Source organism: Cebus imitator, unplaced genomic scaffold (genome assembly GCF_001604975.1).
Source record: "Cebus imitator isolate Cc_AM_T3 unplaced genomic scaffold, Cebus_imitator-1.0 Scaffold197, whole genome shotgun sequence".
NCBI classification, from domain to species: Eukaryota; Metazoa; Chordata; class Mammalia; order Primates; family Cebidae; genus Cebus; species Cebus imitator.
Genome location: NW_016107512.1, coordinates 2030241 through 2042569, shown reverse-complemented (window position 1 = coordinate 2042569; position 12329 = coordinate 2030241). Strand labels below are relative to the sequence as shown.

The 12329-nt window shown below is 53.9% G+C and overlaps 2 protein-coding genes across 11 annotated transcripts; one reads left to right on the top strand and one right to left on the bottom strand.

Annotated features, from left to right (window-relative positions):
* The first annotated feature begins 728 nt into the window (after positions 1-728).
* On the top strand, positions 729-9669 carry CRIP3 (cysteine rich protein 3). 5 transcript variants are annotated; one of them, XM_017547357.2, is made up of 8 exons: positions 729-1062; positions 1406-1500; positions 1915-1972; positions 2080-2211; positions 3271-3342; positions 3496-3569; positions 3664-3721; positions 3896-4298. In XM_017547357.2, exons 1-8 carry the CDS (start codon positions 1020-1022, stop codon positions 3955-3957), a joined length of 594 nt encoding a protein of 197 aa, XP_017402846.1. In that variant the 5' UTR covers positions 729-1019; the 3' UTR covers positions 3958-4298. The 5 variants fall into 5 exon arrangements, with proteins under 5 accessions (XP_017402846.1, XP_037601250.1, XP_017402845.1 ...); XM_017547356.2 differs by having other exon boundaries at positions 732-1062; positions 3475-3569; XM_037745321.1 differs by lacking the exons at positions 3664-3721; positions 3896-4298 and adding an exon at positions 9593-9669 and having other exon boundaries at positions 732-1062; positions 3475-3569.
* SLC22A7 (solute carrier family 22 member 7) lies at positions 4230-11439 on the bottom strand. Of its 6 annotated transcripts, none has more exons than XM_037745319.1 (11): positions 11278-11434; positions 10915-11043; positions 10178-10281; positions 9891-10045; positions 9610-9778; positions 8452-8575; positions 8027-8136; positions 7290-7504; positions 6954-7062; positions 5533-5739; positions 4230-5094 (listed from the first exon to the last, which is right to left on the bottom strand). In XM_037745319.1, the coding sequence occupies exons 1-11, from the start codon at positions 11302-11304 to the stop codon at positions 5040-5042; spliced, it is 1404 nt and encodes a 467-aa protein (XP_037601247.1). In that variant the 5' UTR covers positions 11305-11434; the 3' UTR covers positions 4230-5039. The 6 variants fall into 6 exon arrangements, 5 of the variants coding, with proteins under 5 accessions (XP_037601247.1, XP_037601244.1, XP_017402839.1 ...); XR_005203232.1 differs by having other exon boundaries at positions 4457-4546; positions 4918-5094; positions 10915-11435; XM_037745316.1 differs by having other exon boundaries at positions 4230-4546; positions 10915-11437.
* Between the last annotated feature and the right edge of the window lie 890 nt (positions 11440-12329).

Below are 12329 nucleotides of genomic sequence, written 5' to 3'. Positions count from 1 at the left end.
AGGCTTCCAAACCAAGTCTTGAGTTCATTAAGGGATCCGTCATAGTGATAGCTATAGTTTTTATAGCATTTATATGCCAGGCGCTGTTTGGGCACTCTACGTGTATTAACCTATTTAATTCTCATAACAATCATGTTAGGTAGAGACTTATGCTCATTGCACAGATGAGAAAGTGGAGGCAGAGAGGGAGGTTAAGTAATTTGCCTGAAACCAAGAGTAGGATACCAGAGATGGACTCCAGATTTCGTTGCTTTCAACCACTTCCTATACTGCCAAAGAGGAATTAAAGCATTTCAAAGAATGCCTACTCCCTCGCTTTGGAGAGAGTAGTGTTTTCCTGGTGTCTGCACTGTGGACATTTTTCCTGTCCTTACCTGTCCAGAAACTAGCAGTGCTCCCCATCCAGGTGTCTTCGTTGCACATTTGCCTTCCCAGTCTGGAGTCCACTCGGCTTCAGGATCTTCTCTCCTCCCCATGGGTCTGACTGAGGCTTTTTTTTTTTTTTTTTTTTTTTTTNTTTTGACGGAGTTTCGCCCTTGTTGCCCAGGCTAGAGTGCAATGGCGCGATTTTAGCTCATCACAACCTCTGCCTTCCGGGTTCAAGCCATTCTCCTGCCTCATCCTCCTGAGTGGCTGGGATTACAGGTATGTGCCACCAAGCCCGGCTAATTTTTTGTTTTTAGTAGAGACGGGGTTTCTCCATGTTGGTCAGGCTAATCTTGAACTCCCTACCTCAGGTGATCCCTTGCCTCAGTCTCCCAAAGTCCTGGGATTATAGGCGTGATCCGCCACGGCTGGGCCTGACCGAGCCTTTAATGCTCTTTGAAGTAACAGCGAAATAGCCTGTTTCTCAAATGGAGTGGTTCTAAATTTCTGGTAGCCAATGAGCGCCCAGGAACCGTGGATTCCTCCCCGTGAGGCTCAAAGCTGAGCGGTGGGTGGAGCCAGCGGAGGGGTCGGAATTGAGCCGTAGCCGCGGTACCTACTGTGTGCCGCGCGCCGCTGCCTGGAGCCGAGCTATGAGCTGGACCTGTCCGCGTTGCCAGCAACCTGTTTTCTTCGGTGAGGGCCGGGCTGAGGAAGGGGCGAAGATGGGGCAAATGAGAACCGCTGGATTCCCTGAGGACGGGAGAGCTGGCCACGGTGTGGTCCCAGACACCTTTTTCCACCTGCAGCGGCTGGTAGTCTCTGCACCACCACCCGCTTTCACTCAGGTCTTCTCCCCTCCTCTGAGAGTTCTGTGGGGAGTATGGCATCGGAGCAGGATGGAGCTGGCCTCCTGGAGACACTCATCTCCAGGGAGCAGGGCAGGCCAAGCTAATTCCCTAGAGGGCTGAAGGGGGAAAGGAGGGGCCCCACGCTTGGACAGTCTCCTCGCAGCTTTGTTCCACTTTGTCCTCCACAGCTGAGAAGGTGAGCTCCCTCGGCAAGAACTGGCACCGCTTCTGCCTGAAATGTGAGCACTGCCACAGCGTCCTGTCCCCTGGCGGGCATGCAGAGGTAAGGTCTGGCCAGGGAGCACTGATCTGTTTACATCATTGCCTCTCCACCCGCCAGGGACCAGCCCCCAATTTCAGCCCTGGAGGCCTGCCAAAGGGAACCTCAGTAGCCAACCCCTAGGGTGCCCACCTGGTGGACTGCACACCAGCCAGGATTTTGGGAACCTGTGACTGTGGACCCCATGGCTTTGTGGGTCAGGAGGGGTGGGAAGCAGCATCACCTCCTGAGCTGCTCTTGCTCTTCCTCCCTTGACCACAGTGGAAATTCTGGTATGCCAGCCCATCCCCCACCCCTCTTAGGCCCACCAGACTCAGCCAGTGGACAGACACACCTGGCAGCCTGTCTGGAGGGAAGGCCTGTGGGGCATGGCTCCTGTTGGCCCTGAGTAACCCACTTTCCTCTACCTGTGCCCAGCACAACGGGAGGCCATACTGCCACAAGCCATGCTATGGGGCTCTCTTTGGACCCAGGGGTAAGTACCAGCCTGAAAGGGGCCAGGGGTCAGCAGAAGCCTCCTTGTGGCTGGGAGCCACAAGGCTGGGTCAGGCTCAAGCCTGACCTCCCCTATTCTCTCCTCAGGGGTGAACATTGGTGGTGTGGGCTCCTACTTGTACAACCCCCCGACTCCCAGCCCTGGCAGCACCACTCCTCTCAGCCCCAGCAGCTTCAGCCCTCCCAGGCCAAGGACTGGCCGCCCTCAAGGCAAGAAAAGTAAGTGAGGCTGGGCTTAGCTCCTCCTAGTCCTCCTCCCGACCCTTCCCCAAGCTGGAGCAGGGGGTGGGGCCAAGTGGAAGTCTCCTACCCAACCCTCTGCTTCACATTCTCACTACCTTTGTTCTTGGCAAAGTCTTCTCTGTCTACTCCCCTGCTCCTTTTTTTTTTTTTTTTTTTTTTTTTTTCCTCATGTCAGCTGCTGAGTTAAGAGGTAAACTGTTAGGAGGCCAAGGCAGGCAGATCACAAGGTCAGGAGTTCCAGACCAGCTTGGCCATCATGGTGAAACCCCCGTCTCTACTAAAAATACAAAAATTAGCTGGACGTGGTGGCTGGCATCTGTAATCCTAGCTACTTGGGAGGCTGAGGCAGGAGGAATCATTGGAACCCAGGAGGCAGAGGTTGCAGTGAGCTGAGATCTCACCATTGCACTCCAGTTGGCAACAGAGCAAGACTCTGTCTCAAAAAAAAAAGGGGGTAAATTGGGCTGATGGCATTATCCCCTCTCCTCCCATTTTACAGGTGAGGAAAGTGAGGTCCAGACAGGGCAAATGACCTTGTCCTTTCACAAAGCTAGTCAGAGGCAAGGCTGACCAGGAACTTAGGCCTCCCCCAGGCCAGGGCCATGGAAGGAATGACCTACAGGAGAGGGGTCATTGGGATAAGGCCAGCCCCTTACATTCTCCAACTTTTCAACTCTGGTCCCTGTTCCTTCTCCCCATACCCTGGAGTAGGCAGTGACACTGTGCTCCCCAACACCTGACACCCTTGCCCTGGCCAGCTCCTGTATCAGCTCAAGTTTCCTGAAGATTGAGTTGCTGACAGGGTTGCAATGGTGGGAAGGAAGCAGGTAGTCCATGATACACATAGGGTTGGGCAGGAGGTGGAGTCAAAGGGGGCTCATCTCTGGCCTGTGAAATGCAGATTCTTGGGTGGGGCATTCTGGAATGAGCATGGCTTTTGGAAGAGGACAGAGCCATATGCAGGCAGGTGTTGGTGAGCCCTGCTTAGGCCCTCATCTCCACCTCAGACCTAGCCAGCGCCTCTTCCCCTTAAAGGCCTTCCGCATATGAAGACATTCACTGGGGAGACGTCGCTGTGCCCTGGCTGTGGGGAACCTGTCTATTTTGGTAAGTGACAATGGAAAGCTTGGAGAGGGGGATACAGGGTGGGTAGCAAGGCGCAAGGAGGTGATCCAAGGCATGTGGGTCTCCCTACTCTGCCCCTAAAATGGAAGAACTATCAGTTCTCTCCACCACCAGCTGAGAAGGTGATGTCATTAGGGAGAAATTGGCACCGACCCTGTCTGAGGTGTCAGCGTTGCCGCAAGACCCTGACTGCTGGGAGTCATGCTGAGGTGAGAAGGGCAGGGATGGGTGGTTATGTTGGGAGGGGGCTGGAGATGGGAAGAAAACTAGGCTGAGACAGCTCTCTTTCTCTTTGTGTCTCAGCATGATGGAGTCCCCTACTGCCACATCCCCTGTTACGGCTACCTGTTTGGCCCCAAAGGTGGGCAACCCCACCCCAGACGCCAGGCCTAAAGTATGGCATGTACATGGGCTATGGGGATGTGTGGACAACTTGGTTGTGGTTAAGCATACCCCGGCCCCTCCCAGTTCCCTCCAGCCCTGAACCCTGCACGCACAGACCCAAGGCCTATGGTGATAGGGCTCTCTCTCTCAGGTGTGAACATTGGCGATGTGGGCTGCTACATCTATGACCCAGTGGAGATAAAATTGAATTGAGACGCTCACAGAAAAGGTCACCCTAACTCAGGCTTCTCATCATTCCCCTCATGGTCCAATGGGAGCTACAGAAATCTCCAGTCCCATGCAGGTTGGGGAAAGTGGGATCCTGGGGGCCTGGTCAGAGGCTCCATGGTAGGCCAGAGTCTAGACTTTCTCTGCCAATTTTTCCCTTTCCCATTTCTATCTGGTTAGGGAATAGCTCGTTTTGAAGGGTATCCTCCTCCTGGCCATCCCAACCCTTTTCCCCAGCAAATTCTGGAGCTTCAAGGTACTCATAAAACTTGTGTTTATTGAATTTCAGCCTCTCTGGCGTCTCCAATAAAATATTGGCTCCCATGCCTTCAACTCTTCTTTGGGCATGAGACCAGTGGGTTGGAGGATGGGGAGTGTGGGAGTTGTGGGGGGCATGCATTGCCCTGCAGGTTGCCTCGGCGGTAGCAGGGCCAGCCATGAGAACAAAGAGCTCTGTTCTTTTTGTCCCCTTGGGCTGGCATTGGCAGTCCTAGCATCAAACAGTAGACAGCATGCCCACCAGCCCCACTGGTACCAGAAGTCTCATATGATAGTCCTTTCCTTAGCACCATCTCTAGAAGAAGCACATCATTCAGCAAGTTATTTGAGCATAGCAACTCATTTGACATGGTAGGGCCTGCCAAGAGGCTTCATTATCCATTTGGTAGATGAACACACTGAGGCTCAGAGAGGGAAAGCCACATGCCCAAGGTCACACAGCAAGTTAATGGTGAAGCTGTCATCAGAGCCCAGGGCAGACTCGGTGGCTTCCTATCCAGGGCTCTTCCGACAGCTCCTTACCACTGCCCCAACCCAAGGGGCACCTTTATTTACAGAATCCTCCCCAGCCATGAGAGGGGTGCCCAGCAGCCCACTGCATTCTGGGAAGTCGACTGTTCCTGGAAGCCAAATAATCAGTGTTGGATGAGCACAGGGAGTAGGTACCGGTGGCAACTCCAGCCCTTGGCAGAGGGTTTGATACTCCCAGCCTGAGTTGTAGGACCTGCGCTTCTGGTCTCCCAGCTCCTGCTGCAGAGCTTCTGTGGAGGGCCTGCCTCTGCTCCCACTTAGTTCTGGACCTGCTTCATAGGCATCTCTTCCTCCTGGAGACTGGTTGGGGCTCTAGGAAGGAGTCACGGGCAATGATGGGGTTTAATCCCTGAGCCTGCCTCCCCAGCCTGCCCCATCAGGGCTGTCCCAGGGCTCTCTCCAGCTCCTGGTATACAAACATCTGTACTCCCATAAGTGATTCACACATATGCTTGTACACACCCCTGATGTGTAGGCATACTTGAGTGTGCACACATACACATCTTTCTGAACGACCTTATGCATTTGTGTTCATACACACGTATGGACTCATATATACATTTATGCTTGCAGTTTACGTATCACGGGTCATGCACCTTGAAACACTCACCTGTGCACACTCACATACATGCACCAAGTACACATGCGCAGATATATTTTCGCATCTGAATCCTAAGGTGTCAGGTATCTGAGTACCTGCATCCATCTGCATGTGCTCACCCATACACAGACACAGTCCTGTGCACACACCTCTTTCTCTCCACGTCTTGGATGGTTTCTGGCAGCTGTGCCTGCCTTGTCTCTGGCAGCAGGAGGGCGGTGCAGGCAGCCAGCAGGGCGATCCCCCCATAAACAAGCTTGGGCAGCAACAGCCACACTCCATCCAGCAAGGCCACCAATGGGGCCAAAGAGCCCCCCAGCCGGCCCACCAGTGCAGTCAGCCCCATCCCTGTCTGCCTGTTCAGAGAAAGAGAATGAGGGAGGCAGATGGTGTTCACACCTACCTGGGGTCATGCCCCACAGGGCTCCCCTCAAGGGCAGGCATACGCTGATGCCCCCTACTCTCCATATAGCTAAGGAAACTAGGACTTCTTTCAGTTTGTTTTCCCACCCACCTTCAGGCCAGAAGGCCCCAAGCCAGCACCCACCAGAGGATGGGGCCGCCATTCTGACAGAGTACCAATCAGGTACCACTGAAAGAGAAGAAAAGTAACCAGACTGGGATAAGGAAAGGGTGATGTGGAAGGAAGAAGGTCAGTAGTTTGTTTGAGGAGACAAAGCTTTTTCTTAACTTGACCAGAAGCCTAGAAGTTTCCTCTTCCCACCTGCCAAGAGCTAGCTGAAAGAGCCCTGGGCCTTTCAAGGGGTTCCCCTTGGGACAGTCCTTAGGGGCATCTCTGCCTTCCAGGGGTGAATGCGATGGGGGTAGGCAGAATGGGGCTTCATGGGGCTGTTTTCTTTATTATTATTTTTTATTTAAAATTTTTTAATTTATTTGAGGAGTTTCTCACCCAGGCTGGAGTGCAATGGCACGATCTCAGCTCACTGCACCCTCCACTTCCCAGGTTCAAGTGATTTCTCCTGCCTGAGCCTCCTCAGTAGCTAGGATTACAAGCATGTGCCACCACGCCCAGCTAATTTTGTATTTTTAGTAGAGATGGAGCTTCACCATATTGGTCAGGGTGGTCTCAAACTCCTGATGTCAAGGTACCTGCCCACCTTGGCCTCCCGAAGTGCTGGAATTACAGGCATGAGCCACAGTGCCCAGCCTTGGGGCTGTTTTCTTAAAAGGCCCAGAGAGGATGTCTGACTTGGCTTAGGGTCACATAGTACAGAAGATAAGAGGCCCTGTCTTCTCCAAGACTGGGGTAAACACAGAGTGCCCTGATTAGCTCTGTATTCTGGGTGTAGTATAGAGAATGAGTGAGAGGCTGGGTGTGGTGGCTGATGCCTGTAATACCAGCACTTTTGGAGGCTGAGGCGGGAGGATCACTTGAGGCCAGGAGTTTGAGACCAGTCTGGGTAATACAGCAATACCCCATCTCTACCAAAAATTAAAAAAAAAAAAAAATGAGTGAGAGAGACCAGGTTGTGGTGTGTGTATGTAGAAGTGTTGGTTAAGACACATGACTAACAAGCCCCACACCCAGGTCGGTTGTAGGCTCCCTCACCTGAGCACAGTAGGGTACAACTCCGAAGTGAACAGGTAGGCAGTGGTGAAGGCAGCTTCAGAAAAAGCTTTTCCTATCACCGCCAGGGTGGTGCTCCAGGACTTCATGTCTGGAGGGAAGGGGGTTCAGGTAGTGAGAGGGCTGTGAAGAGGGAGGGTTTCCTGGATAGAGGGCAGAGTCTCCAGAGTGGGCTGGAACTTAAGTCTGAGCTCACTGGGTAAGGGCGGGGAACTGGGGGAGGAGTGGTTCTTGGCCAGAAGGTGGGGTCTCCGGGGGAGTGGGCGGGGTTCCTGGCCCGGCTTCTTGAGTGGGCAGAACCTATGGGCCTGGGCTCACCAGAGGACATTAGCAGTCTAGTGCCCAGCGCCAGGCTGGTGCCCAGCAGTGTCCCGGCTTGCGTGAGGCGGCGTCCTGCGTGGCGCACCGACAGGTAGACCAGCAGCTTGGAGGGCAGTTCCACCATCCCAAACAACAGCTGCGTCTGATATATGTTCAGCCCCAGTCCTGACACATCCAGACTCAGGCCGTAATAGGAGAAGTTCACTCCGAACCTGAAAGGAGTCACAGTGCCACTCGGGGTACCCTCCTTCCCATCCCTCTTTGTTTGTCCTCTCTTCTCAGGAAGACTTGGCCTTTTACAGGGACAATCTCCTTCGATCTCCACTTCCCACCTCCTCCCCGCAAGGACCTTCTCTGACATCCATGATGACCTCTGAGTGTGCAGCATGCGCCCGCCGTTGGTCAAAGTTCCTTTACCCTAATTTTCACAGCAACTCTGACATGGAACTGACAACAGCCCATTTTACAGAAGGAACATTGGGGCTCGGAGTGGCTAAGTGATCTGTCTCTGTCCAAGTAAGGAGGTGGGAGTCTGAACTTGAACTCATGCATCTCTGCTGCCTGCTTCATTTTCTGACTTCGCTGGGCAGATTGCCCACAGAGGCTTATTCTCCTCTCCTCCACAGTTACACTCAACTTGTCCCTCAGAGCCCTTCCCATACTCAGCACTAGCCTGGAGTCCGCTCCTCTCTCCCACCACACCCACACCAGACCCAATGCAGCCTCCTCCTCACCACACCACCATGCAGCACAGTGAGATGTGTCGGAGCTGTTGCGTTCGGAATAGGTCTAGGTATGAAGGTCTTCGGACCACCCGTTCCCTGGCGGCCACTTTGCTCACAGCCTGGTAGGGAAGGAAGTGAGGCTGTAACATCGGAGTTGGTTATGTGGTCTCAATGGAACACAATGCTCTCCCCCGCCCCTTCTATTCCATCCACAGTGGTGGGGGTGGAGATGCACACAGCAGCTGAGAAGAGTGGGTCTCGAATGATGCATGTGGCCCACTGGAGCCAGGTAGGACATCCTAAACAGTTCCAAACTCTCCACTGGGGCCAGGGGCTTTTCCTGCCATATATGGTGGCTCTGGGAGGGAGGCACTTGACACAGCCCACCCCCACCACACACATATATGCATGTTCACACACACATTCACCCTTACCTCCTGGCTGAGGTTGTCCTCACCCACTGGCCGCCCGTTGAGCCTGGCACAGTGGAGCAGGTACCTGTGGGCCTCTTCCACACCGCCCTGGGTCAGAAGCCAGCGTGCAGACTCAGGCACCCACCTAGGGATAGGCAGGAGGCCCTTCAGCCAGAAAGTCATGACCCTAAGCCACATCTTCCTGGACATACAGCAGGCTCTCAGCTTCCAGGCTTTTGCTTATGTAGAGCCTGGAACATCATCTCCTCCCTAAGTCCTCCACATTTGATGAACTCTTATTCATCTTTTAATGCCCAATGTAAAAGCCACCTCTGGGCTGGGTGTGGTGACTCATGCCGGAAAATCCCAACAATTTTGGAGGTCAAGGCAGGAGGGTGGGTTTGAGCCCAGGAGTTCAAGATCAGCCTGGTGAGCCCCTGTCTCTACAAAAAATTAAAAAATAAATATTAGCTGGGTGTGGTGGCACACACCTGTAGTCCCAGCTACTCAGGAGGCTAAGTCAGGAGGATCACTTGAGCCTGGGAGGTTGAGGCTTCAGTGAACTGTGATTGTGCCACTGTACTCCAGTGACAGAGCGAGACCTTATCTCAAAAAAATAATAAAAATAATAAAAGCTACGTCTTTCCACACTTCCTTGCTCAGACCTAGGTCCTCCATAGCCTGGGAGTCCCTTACTCAACTGAATTGTCCTTACCCTCAAGACCAGCTCCTAGCACCAGCCACCCACTTCTCCCATGGGTGGCAGGAGGGAATGGGAGGGAGGAGATACAGACATGCAGATATATCCAGAAAGGCCACCCAAGGCCAAGTCATCTTTGGGAGGCAATATAGTGCCCACCTTGCCTGTCCTCCCACTCTCCTGCCTGAGCTCCCCACCGCCATGCTGGCCCTGCCACCTTCCCCCTCTCCAAGGGGCCAGCCTCAGTTTGTGCTTGGCTCTGTCTTTGTCCCTGTCTCTCTCTTTCTCCCTGTTCCTTGCCATCTTCTTTCTACTGATTTCTGTCTCTCTGTTGCTTTTTCTCTGTGTTTCTTTCTGTCTCTTGGTCACTCTGTTTCTTTCCCTTCATCTCTCAATCTCTGTCTTCAAATCTCAGACTCTGATCAATCCCATCTTTGACTTCCTGTATCTCGTGCTCCCCAGCTGCCTGCAGTCCTCACCAGAGGCTGAGGATGCCTGGGGCACAAGGCAGGGTGACAGCTAGCAGAAGCCATCGCCAGTCCCGTATCAGGTACCCAACCAGGGCCAGCAGCATCACGCCTCCTGTCCAGAAGGTGCTGCTCAGGACCCCGGCCACAGTGCGGTGCTCCACATCCAGCCACTCCAGCTCTGGACCAGGGCAGGAGACAGATGGTTAGTGAGGCCGAGATGGGCTCAGCCTCACTGTGACAGCTGCCTTCTTCCAGCCCTCTGGGTCCTGCCTGTTTCTTGCCTGCCTCACCCAGTGGCATCACGATGATGGTGAAGCCAGCCAGGGCTGAGCCAGTAAGGGTGCGGGTGATGGCGAACATTACATAGCTGACGGAGGCTGCAGATGCCAGGCCCAGCACCAGGGTACTCACATAGGCCACCAGCAACAGACGCCGCCGCCCAAACCTGCAAAGGGGTCATGCGGGGTCAGTTTCCTGTGGCGGGAGGGTCTAAGACACAGGTAGACTAGGCTCAACCCCAGCTAGTGGGAGAAAGTTCCCCCAGCCTGTTTCTTATTGGCCCAAAGCCTCACCTCACCTGTCGGACAGATATCCAAAGGCTACAGCCCCCACCAGCACACCGGTGAAGAAGAAAGTGGACGCAGCTTTGTTCAGGCCTTTCTGCCCACACACCAAATCCCACTGCAAGGACAGGCAGAAAGGGACCTCCTATGAACATCAGCCCCTCTCCAGCAGGTACCAACTCCTCCTCTCCAGACCCTGGAGACTTCTGAGGCCAACTGTGCCATTCTGGTACCTCCATGCCAGATAATAAACCTCCCAACAATTCACGCCAGCTTAGTGAGTGGGAAACTTTGTCCCACCCCAATCCTGCAGCCTCAGCTTCTTCCCAAGACAGGCCTCAACCTGCTGCCTCCCAGGAAGACTCTACCTCCAGTCACATTCCACCTCCAGATGGATTATGTAAATACCAACCTGGGACTGGAAAAAAGGGAGGGAGAAAAGAGACCTCTGCTGTTTCTCTACTGTTTCTCCTTGCCTTCTCAGCTCTTTGTCCCAACTCCCTGAAGCCACTTTAGCCCTTCCCTGCCTTAATCACCTCCCAATTAGTGATGATAATAACAGTTCTTGTGTATAAGCCTGTTATTACAAGCCATCAACTACAAGTGCTTTGTATTCATAGCCCCCATCTACAGATTGGTAAACTGAGACTCTAAGAGGTAAAGTAATATATCTAATGCCTACACAGTAACCACCCAAGGCAGTGGTAGGCCTATCCCTCTCACATGTCTCTCAACTTCTGGGTGTAAGTACCTCAGTTGCAATGGTGGAGGAGAACTCTGAGCGGTCGTACTCCCAGCCCTGAGAGCAGGGCACCGTGGCAGGTTCATCCTCCAGCTCCCCACGGCTCTGCCCTTCATCCAACGTGGTGTTGAGGAGAGCCTGGGGGTAGGCAAAGCGGAGGCAGGAGCTAAGCGTGCCATCAGGCTCCCGGGGAAGGTGGGCCTCCAGCCACGCATCCTGATGGCTGAAGTTGGCAGGGGCACCTGGCAGGGCACATCGGTGGGCAGGCACGGCAGCCAGGAAGATGGGCAGGAGGAAGTGCAGTGGTAGCAGCACTCGGGGCAGGGCCAGCAGTGCCACATTCCGCAGTTGGAAAGGCCCAAAGCCGCCCACCTGTTCCAGCAGCTCCTCAAAGCCCATGCTGCTCACCCACCAACTGTTTCAGGTGCAGCCTCCGTCTAGTATCCAGCCAGCTCAAACTGCCCACCACATAGACCCTTGGACTCTGGAGGTGGGAGTGGCTGGACTGAGTGGAGAGCCTGCAGCCAGAATCCAGCCCTCAGGGGCTGGCCCAGGACTGGGCCCTCCCCAGCAGCCCAGGTCTCCAGGGACCCCTACCTGTCTGGCCTGGTGCCTAGGGAAAGGGGAAGCCATCCAGAGGTCACTATTCATGACTCTGGGGCTTACCGATTAATGCTCAGGGACCAAGTAGAGGAGCTTCAGGCTACCATGATGAAGTAACTGGGTGATGGCATAGGAGGTGAGCCTCTAGTCCCTTGGTCAGCAAAGCTCCAAAGATCCCTAAGAAGAGGAGGCCCCTGAGGCATGGGGCTAGCTCTCCCGGGGTGCCCTTTGTCCTATGAGACCTTAGGTCAGCCTTGCCTATTTGCAGCTACAGCCATGGCCTGGCTGACAGTCCGGGATTCAGGGCTGAAAGCTGGATCCCAACCAGGTTTCTTTCTGCTGACCCAGGAGGCCTCCTTGCATCCCTCTCCCCCGCTGGCAGCTGATCCCTTAGCCTAAGACACACTGTGATCACACTGGGCAACTTGACCTCTCCGAGGGTCCCAGACTCATCCCATTCTCACTTCACTCAGGGGCTCTCCCCATACATATGGTTCCAACTGCCTGCCCCATTCTCCTATTGCCAGGAGCTTCCTAAATTACCTTTTGGAGGGGTAGAGAATGGTAGGGGACACGTTGCCAAGGTCTTGCCATAGGCATCTACAATGCCTAAGATTACCTTTGGAGAGGTAGGGAATGGGGGGCATTGCCAAGGTCTTGTCGTAGGTACCTGCAATGCCTAAGACTCAATGCTCAATCTGACCCTCTCGCTCAATTCTCAATCATGGTCCCTGAAGCAAAAGCACAGCAGAAACCATCAATATCCAGTTTATTCCCATCTGATTTTCTAAACATCAGGCTGGCAGAACCACTAGTTTTTT